The sequence below is a fragment of the Zonotrichia leucophrys genome, chromosome 20 (genome assembly GCF_028769735.1).
Source record: "Zonotrichia leucophrys gambelii isolate GWCS_2022_RI chromosome 20, RI_Zleu_2.0, whole genome shotgun sequence".
In the NCBI taxonomy this organism is placed as follows: domain Eukaryota; kingdom Metazoa; phylum Chordata; class Aves; order Passeriformes; family Passerellidae; genus Zonotrichia; species Zonotrichia leucophrys.
Genome location: NC_088189.1, coordinates 9105806 through 9121376, shown reverse-complemented (window position 1 = coordinate 9121376; position 15571 = coordinate 9105806). Strand labels below are relative to the sequence as shown.

The window sequence follows — 15571 nt, the reverse complement described above, 5'->3', positions numbered from 1 at the left end:
GTTTTCATGCCCGATTTTGTGCCCAGCCGTGTTCCTGGCTGCCTGGCAGAGCTCAGAGCAGCGCTGTCAGACGGGCAGAGCAGAGCCAGGGCCGGCGGGACAGGCCGTGCTCCCTGCCCGGACACACGCTGCGTTATTGTGGGATCCGGCAGAGACATTCCCGAGCGAGAACACGCAACTGGCTGCCTGGCTCCTGTCCGAGACATTTGTGTTAATCAGCGATTATGCAAATAAACAGCTCTGCCACGCTCCCGGCTCCCGGCGCGATGCGGAGCATCTGTTCCTGTGGCAGGCGAGTGTCCCCTGCAGGAGCTCCCGGCTCCTCGTTGCCAGCGTGGGACCCGCTGTGAAAAGCAGATTAAAGGCAGGCAGAGGCCGGTGGGGAAGGCAGGAGCCCCGGGAGGCTCCCCCAGCCCGCCCTGCCACCTCTCCCCTTTCCCCATGTGGCTTGAATTACTGCGGCTGTTTGCTCAATCCATCAGGCTGCAAGAATGAGCCACTCAGAGCTTTCTTGGCCTCTCCATCCAGCAAAGTGCTGTAAACATAACAAGGCAGGCTTGTTCCAAGCCCCTGAAGTCAAGAAGCAGTGCTCCTCTTGCCCTTTGGTGCTAAATATAACCCAGGATGCTTTCCATTCATAAAATGTGAATTATGCCCTGGCCTGTGAGGGTGGAGAGCAGGCTGAGGAGCTGAGGGCTCTGGACACTCCTGATGCAGGCAGCAACCAAAAGGCTTCAGCCCATCATTTCACAGCCCTCCAGCCCTCCACTGAGCAGATGGGGAAGGAAATGCTGTTGGGGGAAATGTGGGGCATCCTCTGTTTGGGTTCATTAAAGTATTTTCTTGCATTTCACCCTCAGTGCATTAGGGCTGGGGTGGATTTGCTGGGGACGTGAGTGCAGGGCATGGTAAGTGTGGGCTGATGAGGTGGCCCAGCAGCAGCACAGGGGAAGCCCCCAGTGCCCCCAGAGCTGTGTAAGATATTTGAGCATTTTCCAGAAATGGGAGCAGCAGAGTCTTGTAGCACTGCTCCCAACACCTAATGAGCACATTAGGACCTTGCCTCCTGCTGGAGGAACTTGCTTTTGGATCCCTTGTGGATCTCCATGTGATCACCCTTCTTCTGTCCTCCAGCCTCTTCCTCCACCAGCCCTTGGCTGTTGGCACAGGCTGTAACATTCTCCCAGTTTTCCACAGCAGCTCCAGATGCAGAGATATGTCTGAGCTTTTTGCCCTCAGTGAGGTTCCTGTTTTGAGGAAGAATGAACCCCATCTCCTGGTGGAGTTTAGGGAGGTGCTGCTCCCTGGGAAGCCCTGGGTGAGGATGATGAGACCCAAGCTCTGGTGCCCCCATGGGAGCCAGGGACAGGAACAAGCTGCAGAGGGGGGAGGCCAAGATCCAGGCATGCCTGAGCATCTCCTGCTGGCTGGTGTGAGGCTGTGAGCCCTCTGCAGCCCCAAATTCAGCACCTGGAGGCACAGTGAGGCATGGGGGGCACACAACGAGGCTGAGGATGGACTGCACACAGGGCAGTGCTGCATCTGAGACATTCCAGATCACAGAGAACACAGAGGTGACCCAGGTGCTGCCCATGAGTGCATGCTGGGGTGCTGCAGGCCATGGGGGCTGTGCTTCCCCTGCTCTCCTGCCCCCAGGTTAGGGTGGGTTGGCTGCCACTGTAGTCTGCCTGCTGGGCTGTTTCAAACCCCAGCTCAGGACTGCCAAACCAGAAGGTTTCCAGGTACACCATGGGCCTTTGGATGCCACGGAGATCTAAATAAAGCCTTTAACGCCCACTCTGCAAAATGCTCATGTCCAGCTCCAGGAAAGCTGGCTGCTTTTTATGGCATCCAGATCAGCAGTTTGCTGCTGATGCCAGCAGTGTGTCTAATTGCATAAAACAACAGAGCTTGGCAGAGCCACGCCAGCTAGGGAGGAGCTGGGTTTCACACTGAAGTTTTTTCTCTCTTTTTCCCTTTTCCTTCTTAAATAACCCCATTTGGGCCTCCAATAAAAAACCAAAACATCTGGTGCTGGGTATTTGGCTGCTGGGAAGCAGCTCCTGCTGAGCTGAAAAGCTCAGCAGCGATGCAGGGATTCCTGGTATGGATCAGTAACACTTAAGGTCGCATTTGGGCATTATCCCTGTCCCTCCTGGACTTTGAATATATGGCCTGGGGATGCTGAGGGAGCTGTGGTGCTCTGTGCCAGCATGCAGGTAAATCATGCAAGTCAGTCAAAAGGCAATTGAATCAGTGAAGAGTCCTTCAAGCCTGATTTATTGATGCTCTCATGTGAGATCTCAGCAGTGTGAGATGCTGCTGTGAGAAAGAGATAAATCAGTAAATCACAGGAGCATGGTGTGTGTTCAGTGAGCGGGGAGAACCCTTTGGCAGGGCCACCCCAAGCCCTGGATGAGCCCCTCCAGCATGGAGATGTCCCCTGCAGGAGTGTTCCCCTTCCCTAGGCCAGCAGGGAGGCCAAGCCTGTTCCAGCCCAGCCTGCTAGGTCTGCATGAAGAGGTGGAAGTTGGTCCTGGTGAACTCCTGGTGGATGCTGTCCAGTAATTTGTCTGAGTCCTGGGGAACATCAGAGAGGACCTGCTGCCCTGGGACGCAGCTCTGCTCTGGGGTGTAGGTGAATGTGAAGGAGCTGGAGTAGATGAGGCCGTCGTCCCTGATGAGCAGGAGCGGGACTGTGATGGGATAGCGCAGCCACCTCCAGTCGCTGCCGAAGGCAGAGACATCAGGGACCACACACACCAGGGACTTGGGGCTCCTGTCAGTGCAGGAGAGGAAAATGTGCGTTAACCAGGGAAGATCCCATGCAGGAGCAGCCAGCACTGAGTGACTGCACTTCTCCTCCATCCTGGAGCTCAGTGTGAAGCCTCCACCCAGTTCCCTCTCTCCTCCCAGTCTTTCATTCCTCTCTGCCAAGGCTGCTTGGTTGTTTGCAGTTCCCTGAAATCCCTGTTGTTCCCCACCCATGGCTATGCCCAGGCTGCAGCCAGGGCAGAGAGCAGGCACCAGACTCATTCCTGCCTTTCCTTGCTCCTGCAAGTGTCCTTGTCCCCAGTGTCTGCAGCCACATCCTTCCCAAACCTGCCCAGCACAGCCCACTCCTGGCTGCTGTTCCCTGCCTTCAGCTCCCCTTTCCACCTTACCTGTACATGGTCTCTGCTTCCACATCTCCGAACCAGACCTTGAGGTGTGCATGGAAATACTCCCCCTGCACCTCCAGCATGGCCACGTCGCCACCACCTGTGAGCTGTGACAGGCAGAGTGTGGCAGGGCTGGGTGGGTTATGAAGCCAGACTGCTTCGCCCACAGGTTGCTCTGCCTGTGCATCTCATTCCCACTTGAGAATGGGAGGTGCCACAGGGCGAGAAGGGCTCAGGAGGAGGAGGCACGAGGCAGGCAGGTGACAGGGAGGGGCAGCCCGGGGCTGTGCCCACCTGCAGGGCAGCGATGAGGGGCACGGGGCTGACGGGCTCGCGGATGCACGCCAGGCTCTCGCTGAACGTGTACTCCACCGTCTCTGTGCTGATGATGGTCCAGCATGAGCCGTCGTTCAGCAGCTCCCTGTTGGCTTCCTTTGGGCAGGGAGATGCCTGTGGAGAGTGTCAGAGCTCCAAATATGTCAGGCTGTATAGGAGGGCCTTAACTATGAAGGCTAGTAGAAGAGCTAGGCTTGCAGGCAGGCCCGATCAAGAAGAGTTTAATGTAGGATGTGAGAGTTTGAGTATTGGGAAGTGTAGTGTACCAGTTTGGTTGTGCAGGTGGAAGATAGCAATTAGTAGTGAGAGTGAGCTGGCAAGTGCATAAAATAGGAAGTAAATGCCAGCGTTCAGGTGTTCTGGTTGGTTTCCTCATTGTGTGATGAGGATGAGAGTGGGGATGAGGGTGGCTTTGAATGTGATGTAAGAGTATTAGTTCTGAGGCTGAGAAGGCTAGGGGGATGAATAGCTGAGCTACGATTACTGTTGCAGGGGAGGTGGTGGGGAATGGGGATGGGATGCCTGGCTTCTACCCTCAGCATCTTGGTTCCAGCAAATGACTGCTTTGCTCATGGGGAAATGGGAATTGTGATTCCTTTCAAAGACCTCAGTTCCAGCGTCCCCACTAAAGCTTTGCCATGATTATGCCCTGAGTTTGGATGCAAGACTCCTCCCAATGCTATGGTCCCCAGCCTGAAGCAACACAGGAGCTTGGAGAGACGGCAGCAAGCACCCTGCTCCTGCACTGCCATACCTGGAACTGGATCACCTTGTCTGTGGAGAGGCACAGGTACATGCGGTCACTGCCCTGCAGCTGGAAGGCACACTTGTGCAGCTGGGAGATGGGCTCATCCACGTCCAGCATGGCGTACTGCTTCATCACCTTCCGGATGATCTGTGGGCAGCAGCATCACCGGCATGGATCCATGGTGTGGATCCTGGCATGGATCCCTGGCATGGATCCTGGCACGGATCCCTGGCATGGATCCCTGGTGTGGATCCTGGCACGGATCCCTGGCATGGATCTCCAGCATGGATCCCTGGTGTGGATCCTGGCATGGATCCCTGGCATGGATCCCTGGTGTGGATCCTGGCATGGATCTCCAGCATGGATCCCTGGTGTGGATCCCAGCACAGATCCCCAGCATGGATCCCTGGTGTGGAACCTGGCACAGATCCCCAGTATGGATCCCTGGTGTGGATCTCCAGCATGGATCTCTGGTGTGGATCTTGGCACAGATCCCCAGTGTGGATCCCCAGTACGGATCCCTGGTGTGGATCTCCAGTATGGATCTCTGGTGTGGATCTTGGCATGGATCCCCAGCAGGGATTCTCGGCATGGATCCCCATCATGGATCCCCATCACGGATCCCCAGCATGGATCCCTGGCGTGAATCCCCAGCATCAATCCCCAGCACGGATGCTCGGCACGGCCCCACCACTCGGAGCCGTGGTGTGGGCGGCTCTGTGCTCTGGCACTGCAGACACAGAGCTCACCAGGGGTGGCAGGATGAGGAGTTTGCCAGGGGCGGCAGGGTGTGAGGGGCTCACCAGGGTGTGAGGGGCTCACCAGGGTTCACCAGGGTGTGGAGGGGCTCACCAGGGGCGGCAGGGTGTGAGAGGCTCACCAGGGGTGGCAGGGTGTGGGGGGCTCACCAGGGGCTCACCAGGGTGTGAGGGGCTCACCAGAGTGTGGGGGGCTCACCAGGGGCAGCAGGGTGTGGGGGGCTCACCAGGGGCTCACCAGGGTGTGGGGGGGCTCACCAGGGGCAGCAGGGTGTGGGGGGCTCACCAGGGGCTCACCAAGGTGTGGGGGGCTCACCAGGGGCTCACCAGGGTGTGAGGGGCTCACCAGGGGCTCACCAGGGTGTGAGGGGCTCACCAGGGGCGGCAGGGTGACGCCGGTGGCCGTGCAGACCAGCTGGACCACGGAGCCGTAGCGGATGTACCCTTCCCGCAGGGGGAACTCGCTGCGGCTGCAGCGCTCGTCGGCTGCCCGGGAGGGAGAGGCAGAGTCAGCCCAGGGAGCTGGTTAACCCAGCTGGGCAAAGGTCTGGGCCTGCTCCTGCTGCTGTCTTACCTGGGCTCATAGGGAATGATGCTTGGAGAGAGCATCATTCCCGGGGAGCCCAGCCCGGGAGAGCAGGATGGGGATGCAGCACCTTGCAGGGCAGGAATACTGTTGGGCTCTGGACTCTTCAAGGCAATCCCTTGCTTGGATTTGTAAACCTCCAGACCAGTACAGCCCTGGTCACAACCCCTGTGCCCTCAAAGCCAGTGGGAAACGTCCAGAGATGCACCAGGAATGCCGGGCAGAGGTGAGACTGAGACAGATTCCTGCACTGCCAGGCTAATTCCCATGCCTTCTGCCACCAAGAACTGGCTTTGCAGGACAGGAGAGCCAGTGCTGGAGGCATGGAGGCATCATTGTCCCCGAGGGTCCTTACCCAGGTGGAGGGTGAAGGCTGCCCACTGCCGGGCGCTGGCGATGAAGGCTCCTCCCTCCACGGACAGGTACCGGGTGCTGACGGTCTGGGAGCGCAGGCGGTTGAAGAGGGACACTTTGGAGCCTGAGGAGATGCACACTGAGGGGAGAGGTGCCTGGGTTAGTGCTTGCCAGGACTGAATGATGGCTCTGTCAGGCCCAGTGAGGACATGCCATGGTTCCTGGGTACCCAGCAGCCAAAACCCTCCCCTGCGTGTGAGTGGGGTGAGGCCCGTGGTGTGGGGACCACATTGCCATCAGGGCATTACACCCCATGCTGGGTGAACCACTTGGATATGAGACAGCACTGTCTGAGATACATCCTCTTTTGTGAGCTCCCATGGGCTGTGGGTGTAGCCATGTTTCCCTTCACAGAGAAAAGCAAGGCACAATTCTTCCCGAGGATATTTCTGGGATTCACATTCTCTGAACCTCAGAGAAAGAAACCACAGTTCTTATCATTTTCTCTGCAAAAGTAGAATGCAATTGTTTACCCAAATGTAGATTGTTTACCCAAAGTGATGGTGTTTTGTTTCCTTGGCCTATCAGGGCCAACTGTGTGTGTGGGGGGGTGAACTGTGACAGTCACAGATTCAGTGCAGTGTGAGCAGTGTGAGCAGTGTTGAGTGCTTGGCAGGTTCAGTTTTAGATGTATAGAACAATATAGTATAATAAAGTAATTAATTAGCCTTTTGATACCCATGGAGTCAGCGGCATCATTCTCTCCCCTCATTGGGACCCTCACAGCACTGCAACATTTGGGTCCAGCCTGGGCCACTGCAGAGCCAAGCTGCGAGCAGAGAGCATCCCACGCTGGGCTGGCACCCACCATCCTCCCACAGAGCCACTCACGGTCCGTGTTCTTCAGGGACTGCTTCTTCTGCGAGGGTTTGGAGATGACCTTGATGAGTTTGCTGTGGAAGGTGCCGATCTCCTGCCCGTTGCTGAAGAAGAGCTTCAGGACCAGGCGGAAATGCTTGCGCTTGTCCGTGTCCGAGATGTACAGGGCCTTGGCACAGCTGAACCCCTGCCAGGGGCACACAGGGGCTGCCAGCAGCTCCAGCCCAGCCCCACCAGCCCTCCTCACCCTCCTCACCCTCCTCACCACCCCACAAGGACATAATAGTTCCCTTCAACGAGCCCCAGGTTCATTTAAAGGGAGAAACGACCAGAGATGTTATTACAGGTGGAATGAAGAGCTGGGGATCAGCAGAGGCTTTATTTACACTGGGGGCAGAGTATTCCTTATGGAAATGAATGTTCATGTGTGATTTATCCCACATAACATGAGAAATCACCCTGGGTTTATGGTTTCCCTCAGCCTGGCCGATATGCTGTGCTTTAGCAGCAAGGCAAGCACTGTGGACAAAGGCCCTTTCTGTGAGCTCCTGGCCTGCCTCAGACCCCGTGCTCTTCAGGGACCCCAGATAATGCTTCTTCTCCTTTTTCCCCCCTCCAATCAAAAGATGCCAGAGCTCTGCTGAAGGATTTGAACTTTGGGATCAACTGGGGCATTTTTAAAAGCTGTTTATCTGCAAATGAAGGACCAGGCTTTCATTTTGTGACAAGCAGGAACCAGGGCTGCGGGAGCTGTGCAGATTTTGACAGGCTGTTGACCTGAAAATATGGTTCCAGAGAAAGACAGGGATCTTTGGGCTGCCTGCATTGCTGCACATGCCACAGCAGTCTTTCCTGTGTCTTATTTGGGTTTTCACTGTCTTTGCACTTGTGTGAATGGAGTGGGGTGGAGTGGGGAGGAAGAAAGAGATTGTGGCTAGGAAGAAAGAGATGTGACATCCGGAGCAGGATGGGAGAGGATGTGACATCCCAGGGTGTGGGGTGCGGCTGGTGACAGCCCAGCCCCTGCATGAGGGGGATCCTCACAACCCCACAGGCTTTACCTTTGCATCTGGCTGCTCCTCAAAGCTCAGCTTCTGGGTCTCCATCAGGCTGCTGCCCATGCTGTCCAGCCCCATGTACCCACACACCCGAAATCCAGCCTCTCCCAGGTCCCTGGCTGGAACAGATAAGGAGCAGCACCTTCCAGCCCCCTGCACAGGCTCAGCTTCTCCAGGAGCACAGCATGACCAAGCCTCAGCCCTCTCTGGATTTCAGGGGGCTCAGGCTTGATCAGGAAAGGAGTTTGGGGGGCCAAAACCAATATAAAAAGACTCACTGTCCCCTTTGCAGAGGGCAGCTCTCCATGGTGCAGGAAGGGAGGGAGGAGAGGTCCAGGGCTCTGCTCACCTTTAATCTGCTCCTGCTTTAACTTCCATCCCGGCCCGCTCAGGTAAACACAAGGTGGGGGGCAGAAAAACCTGCAGAGACAAGAGGGCATTTTGTCACTGCCCTTCAGCACCCTGAGAAGGTGCTCAGGAGGGGCTGCATGGCTGTGCTGAGAGCAGAGACCTGCACTGGGGACACCCATGCACCTGGGAGGCACAGGGAGCTCAGCCAGGGGCTGGGGACCCTCTGCCCTGTGCCTGGTTGCAGCCTCAGCAGCTGCCACATCTGGGGGTGCCACTGTGGCCACGATGCCAGCAGTGACAGATGGCCCTGGCATGGGAGGACAGGGAGCCTGGCACCCCCAGCTCCCCCAGGGACCATCAGAGCCTGCCCTTGCCTGCCTGCCATGTGGGAGTTTGAGCAGGCTGGGAACAGAGTTTGCATTCACAATCACTTCTGCAGCCCAGTGCAAATAAATCCATAGCCAGGAGTTTGCAAGCCCATTTTCCTGTGTTTTATTTGGGTTTCCACTGTCTTTGCACTTGTGTGAATGGTGCAAATTCATCCTCTATGGATACTGGGTAAAGCACCAGCAGAGAAAACACCAGTGCAGGGGTTGGATATCTTGGAGCCCTGGAGGTACAAGTTTATTTAAACAACTCATCCACAGCACAGGCCCCTGACTCCCATTATTAAGGAAAATGGCAGCAGCACCTTCAAACTTAAACCTGGGAGCTCTGTGCAGGTTTTTCTCTCCCTTTTCAGACCTGGCATCTGATTTTCACCCCTTGCATGGGGTCAGGAGCAGAGGCTGTGATGAGAGGGCTCCCTCCTGGCTGGAAGATTCAGTCCTGAAATAACTTTTTTTTTACCTGCAGACCAGCAGCCCCTGGCAGGAGACTGGATGTGGTGAGAGCTTTGTAGGCACAGCCAGCCCATCCCAGAGCTGTCTCCTGGGGTCTGGGTGGTTGCACCTTGGAGGCTGAGCTGGTTCCCTCCCAGCTGCTCCATGCTGGGTAATAACGGAGCAGTATTTATATCCCAAGGATTAATGGAGGATTAATTACATTGCAGTGCTGCAGTCTGACGTCACTGCCAGTGAGTGGCAATTTTGGAGATTCAAGCCAGAACCTCAAGGTGTTCAGTGTGGGAAGGATTTTCAAAAATAACAGCTTTGGAGACCACTGGCATTGATGGAAACAGCCCAGTCCCTGCTGTGGCCATGCTGATTTTAATGCAAGAGTTAGAGGGCAGTTAAACATCAGCCTTTCCTTCTTGGGGCTAAGATTTGAACAGCATCTTGATTTCTTTTACTTTGTCTTTCTTTACTGCTGCATGGAAAGAACCTATCCACTGGGAATGTCTGACTGGGATGGATACAGGTTGGAGCTAATTCTTTCTTGTGTAATTAAATTAATGGAGAATAAATGATGACTTTGGATGCAAAGATGAGTGAATAGGGGGGATAATTTTCACCAGCTTAGATCAGTGAAATTCAGCAAGGCTGAAATGAAGCTTTAGGTAGCTGGGTTTAGAAGTGGCTATCAGGGAAGCTGGGACCATCTCCTGTGGCAGCAGCTCTCTGGCCTCAGAGAGGAATACACAACTTTACCAGCATCATTCTGGGAAAGGCTGGGAGAGGATCAGAGAAAAGAATGAGAAACAATTCTTATCTTCACTTGCTGCACCTGGTGTTGTGAACATGTGGAATGTTCACGTGTTATGCAGATTTGTTTACCAAAGGGTGGTTTCTTAACCAGCCCATGGTGATGGTGTTTTGATTGGAGGACCAGTTAGGTCAACCTGTAGTGCACTAGGATATAAAAGCCTGGGTTTGTTGATAAATAACGATCAGCTTTGTGTGATATATGGAGACTATGTAACTTATTGCCTGGTCCTGACTATCTCCCACCTTTTCTCGTTGCCATAGGACTTCTGTGCCACCTTGGCATGCAGGATGAGCACTGTCTGGTCTGCTGGCAGCTGCAGGTACCTCCTCACGCTGTCCTGGAGCAGGCTGCCTTGGCACGGCTTGGGTCTGCAAGACACAATTTCCCTGGCACGGGGGCACCAGAGCAGCTCCTGCCCAGCCCTGCAGGCAGCAAGGAGCTCCCTCCATGCCCAGCCTCATGGGGTGGGGAAGGTGGAAAGGCTTCAGAAGGAACTGCAGAATGGGGCTGGCATTGAAAAACAGAAAGTTCGGACAATGGAGTAACTGCTTCACCAGTTTGCCACCAAACACACACAGGGCATTTCTGAGACTTCCAGCCCCCCGTGCAACCCTAACTGATTATTAATTTGTTTTTCAGGCTGCTGTGCTTGTTGCTGTATGGCTTTTGGGTGAGCTGGGCAGTGATGCTGCTGAGCTGTGAGTGCAGCTGGGAGCTGCATTGCAAGATTGAGCCACTCACTGGCTTCTGCAAGGGATGTTGGGTGAAAATAGCTGCATTTTTCTCTGAGACCTAAGGAGTAGGTGGTTCTGCTGATTGTTTCTGCTCTATTAACTAGAAGGAGTTTCCATACACCTGGCATTTAACTCTGCTAACTCGGTAGGCTGGGTGTTAACCAGCTGCAGAGAGAAGAGGTGGGTCTGAGATGCCCTGCTCTGCCACCTGGGACACATGTGCAAGGAGGGGAGAGCTCTGGGATGGCAGCTGTGGAGGCTTCTGTGGTGCTGGTTTGCCTTCAGAGGGGCTGAGACCACTCACTGAACAGCACCAGCTGCTGCCCTGCTGAAAGCCCCTAAAACCCCTGAGTACGGGGCAGGAGCATTCCCTGAGTTTGGGATATTTGGCTGGATGAGATGAAAGCAGAGGAGATGCCTGTGTAGGGGTCCCTCCTTGGCACATCCATCCATGTGGTCACTGGGAACACACAGCTCCTATTGAGGAGGCCCAGCCTGGTTAAAGACTCTCCTATCAAAGGCAAAGCAGTGCCCAGAGAAGGCTGTGAAGCCCCAGCCACAGTGGAAAACACAGGGCAGGGTAACTGTGAGAGAGCATCTGGGGACTGAGGCAGCACTGGGGAAAAGGGGTGACACAGGGGTATCAGCCATGGCCACCCAAGGAGGAGCTTGCAAGAGATGTGCAGGGGAGCATTCCCTTTAAACACAGTCTCTCTTCCTCTCAAATGGGCTAGAAATGAAGAAGAGTTGAGAGCAGAAATGATCAGATGTGTGAGGAGAGGTAAGTCTGGTCCTGCCATCACCCCAAGGCAGGCTCCTCATGCTGAGCCCCTCTGGGCTCAGAGGGCAGAGCAGGCTCCAGGGAGAGAAGCTGCCCACAGTCACTCCAAGCATCCTGCTGCAGGGTTTGCCTGTCAGCTCTGTTCTTCACAGTGCAATGCTTTAAAAAGGCTGTGCCCCTTACAGCTTTTAGCACCATGTTGCAATTCACTTTAAACACATTTCAGTTCCAGCTTTCCCACCTTTGGATGGAGCTGATGCTCTGCTGTTGTTGAGGAAGAAAAAGACATGTCCCATATAAACAAATCCATACCCAGTGTCTTCTCTGAGCAGTGCCACGGGGACCTGACACTTTGCACTGCACAGATGTGCTCTGTTAGGTTACCAGAGGGGCAATATAATCTCCTGCCCTCCTTGTTCCCAGCTCCTTATCCTAGATGTGTTAGCTAGTAAATATAAATCACCAGAGCCCTGCCAGAGTCAGATTTACAGCCAGGGCCAGTGTCAGTGTCACCCACAGCATTAACTGCTGCTCTGTGCCTGGAAAATGGATGTTTTATGGCCATTGCTGAGTGCAGAGCTCAGGATGCCACCAGGCTCTGCTCCTGTGGCAGCCCCAGAGCTGCTGCCAGCTCAGGGCTCTGGGCTCAGCCCACAGCACTCATGGGACCCCAGATAATACTTTTTCTCCTTTTTTCCCCCTCCAATCAAAAGATGCCAGAGCTCTGCTGAAGGATTTGATCTTTGGGATCAACTGGGGCAATTTTTTAGCTGTTTATCTGCAAATGAAGGACCAGGCTTTCATTTTGTGACAAGCAGCTCCTTTGCCAAGGCTGTACCTGTTCCCTCCATCCAGGTGCTGGGAGACTCCTGTTCCAACATTCCAGCACACTGAGGCAGAGCTTTATATTTACCATTATCCCACCAGTGGCTGCTCCAGGGTGGATCACTTAGTCCTGCTGAAGTTTCACTCCCCTTCCTAGCCAGTGAATAGTTTATATCTTTGCACAGCCAAAGAGATCCCATAAGAAAGTTATTTAATCTTTTTCCATAGTGGCAATCTGCAGCTGTTTCACTCCTCTGCTGCCAAGCAATGGTGTGATTTCAGCTTTGATCTGCCTTTGCTATTTTTCCTTTCATATAAAAGCACTATTTGGGAATCTCAGCAAAACTCTGGGTTTGGTTTTGGGTTTTTATGTTTTTTCCTCTTTCTTTTTTGGTTGATTTTGTTGGGTTTTTTTTCTTTCTTTTTCTTTTTTTTTTTTTTCAGAACAACTGATTATAATTGGGATAAATGTAGAAATGTATCAAGGAAATTGGCCTGACCCTGGATACCCTTTTACACTAATGCAGTGTTAAATTAACTAACACAGTGTTAAATGAGTCCTGAACCTTGCTGGCTCTGCTCAGTAGCATTTCACCCTCAGTTTGTCAGAGACAACGGGCACACAGCAGGAAAGAACCAGGCTGGGTGTGTGAATTTTTTCCTGGTGAGTCTCGTGGTTCAGTGTGCTGTGTAAAATTAGGAGCAGAGCTCTGGGTCCTTGTGTCTCAGCTGCAGAGCCACATGCTCCATCCCCTTTAGTGTCACCAATGCAGTCACCACTGCCCATCCATGCAGCTTGATGTCTCCCTGTGGAGCTCCTCTGCTAGTAACCCCTTGGCAAAGTGTGGAACAGCCTGGCACGGAGGCCAGGGAGTGTTCAGGAGCGAATTGCCAAAAGCTGTGGATTGAGACGTGTGCTGGCAGCGTGGGCAGCAGCAATGCCTGCTCTGCTCCCACAGCCCTGGCTCAGGGCAGGGCCAGGCTTGTGCAGGTATCACTGCTCCCTGCCATCCCTGCACAATTCCAGAGGCACGTGGGTCACTGCCTGGAGCCGATTAAAGAACCTTCTGGAACAATTACCCGCATGCTGCTCACTGCTTGAAGGGGGAATGTGCATGCCAAAGGCAGGTAAACAGATGGGAGCTCTTCAGATTTGATGTCCAGCTGGAGGAACAACTACCTAGAAGCTTGGGTTTCTTTTCTTTGTCTATTCTCTGCAGCCCTTGCCTTCCCAATTTTGGGGCTAAATTGTGTGAGTGACGCACTCCTGAACAGTGTTTGCCATTCTGCCCACAGAGGCGACCACCCAGCATCCATCATCTGCTATAAATTTCCCTTCAGAGAGTCAAAGGACTCTTGCTAAAGCAGCTCAGTATGCCCACTTGGCTCCTTCTGGCCCCTCCAGCCTCCTCAGGGTTACAGAGAATTATTCACTCCTTCTGACATTTATTATATTAAATTATTAAAATGCTTAGGCTGTAGTGCAGTGTTAGTTCAGTGTCATGTTAGCAGCCCCACACGGGCTGGGCTCTCACAGCTCTCACTAAAAGCTGCCTTTTCAGAGCCTGAGGTCTTGGCTGGGGCTCTGCTGCTCTCCACACAGTTGGGCATTATGTAGAAAAAGGAGGGGGAGCAAGGGGGGATCCACCACCTTTCTCCTACACTGATTTCTGTAAGCCTTTCCCCTTCCCTGCTCAGCCTGGCACCACTCACCAAGGCTTTTCCTTTGCTTTAGGTGAGGCTGTGCCTCAGGAGAGGGTGTGAGAGCATTTGTGGTGCATCTCCAGGGTGGCTCTGCCCTGCTGCTTGAGCTGGGAAAGACCCAGGGTTCCTCATGGGGATTTGTAAACCCTGTCTGGGTTTCTGTGCCCTCTCCCATGGGAAATGAAGCAGAAAAGGAGGAGTGCTCTGTGTGCTTTCCACAGGAGACACACAGCTGGACCACCTTGCGCGGGGCTGTTTCATGTGGGCACACCGAGGCGCCGGGAGGCTTTGGGAGGGCTGCACCCCACAGCCCCATGGCTGATTTTAGGAGAGCTGATGTTTAACACCACAGCTGAAAATTATCCCTCTCCCTCCCTGCAGCAAGTGCTCAGGGGCATCACTCAGTGCTTTGTGCTGCCTGCAGCTGGGGAATGCTGCTCCCTGTGTGGGACATGCCCTGCTCCACACATCACCTCTGTGTGATGCCCACACCCTTGGGCAACCGCAGCAGAAGAAAAAAGCGCTTTACAGGCACTGGGAGAAGCAAACTGCCCTCTGCCCTGCTGCTTTTCAGATCAGTGAGCTCCACCAGCTCAGGAAGGGATCTGATATATTTGGTCCCCTGGGAATGAAAGTACCCAACTCTGGAGACCAAAATGCAATCCCAGCAGCTATTGTTTAAAAACTGGGTCTTCAAATCACCTCTTTAGACAAGAACTGTAACTCACAGTAACAGTGTCCCCAAGTGCAGTTAGCACTGAATTGAAGTGCAGAGACCTAATTTTCTGCTTTTCTCCCCCCCAAAAAAGGAGCTGTGGTTTGCCTTGCTCAGGACACAGCTGCCCTGAAGCTTGCTGAGGACTTGCTGCCACAGAGGGCAACTGTTCTTCCCTCAGTTTGGGGAAACCAAACATCCTAATAAAAAATATCCATTTTAGAGGTCTGGGTTATATTTTGTGCAGATCAGGGGAGAAAACGCCTGCAGTGCTCTTGGGTATGGAGTCAAGGCAATGTTTATGCAAAAGGAAAAGCCATTAGAAATCACAGAAATGAGAAGCCTGCAGTTTCTGGCTTCCCTCATTTTTCAATACCTCCTTTAATCCAGACCAACCCAACCCACAGCCCTTGTATATGCATGGGTATTTATAAATCCTGTATTTTCCTCACTGCACACACAAGTGAAATTCAGCCTTTTCTAGGCCTGGGGGATTTATTGACCACACCAAGGGCAAACAGCGGCTGAGAGCAGGAAAAGCCTGTGGCAGTGAGCTCTGCAGGGAGCAGGGGCAGCTGGGCTGGGAACCTCAGCAGCACCAACACCCCCAAAATGCCCAAGTTTGATAAAACAGCATTGGTACATCTGCTAGAAAATTCAGACAGTGGGGGTGATTTACTGGAGTCCCCTTTCTCTGTTCCTCGTGTGCAAAGAGGAAGGGAAATGCTGTTAAAGCACCACTACACAGTCCTAAAAAGCACTAAAGGTGGTTCCTGCCACCACCAGACTGATCTAGGAGAGGTGGGAGAACTGGGAAGAGGTGGGAGAGGTGGGGGACCGGAAAGATCTATTCCAGAGTTTCCAAGAAGCTTCTGCTGATGATCTCCAAAGCACATCAGTTGACCTTCTTGATGAAAGATTAACCTTAGGCTCT

General features: G+C 53.7%; 1 protein-coding gene across 1 annotated transcript in view; it reads right to left on the bottom strand.

Moving 5' to 3' along the window:
- Positions 1–2254: 2254 nt before the first annotated feature.
- The window catches only part of RBPJL (recombination signal binding protein for immunoglobulin kappa J region like), a 20906-nt gene continuing 7589 nt past the window's right edge, over positions 2255–15571 (bottom strand). The window contains exons 3-12 of the mRNA XM_064730088.1: positions 10121–10246; positions 8230–8300; positions 7884–7999; positions 6835–7009; positions 5945–6082; positions 5380–5489; positions 4252–4392; positions 3456–3611; positions 3165–3268; positions 2255–2779 (exon numbers count right to left, since the gene is read on the bottom strand). Coding sequence (XP_064586158.1) covers positions 2506–2779; positions 3165–3268; positions 3456–3611; positions 4252–4392; positions 5380–5489; positions 5945–6082; positions 6835–7009; positions 7884–7999; positions 8230–8300; positions 10121–10246 — 1411 coding nt within the window. The 3' untranslated portion in view covers positions 2255–2505. The remainder of the gene's footprint in view (positions 2780–3164; positions 3269–3455; positions 3612–4251; positions 4393–5379; positions 5490–5944; positions 6083–6834; positions 7010–7883; positions 8000–8229; positions 8301–10120; positions 10247–15571) is intronic.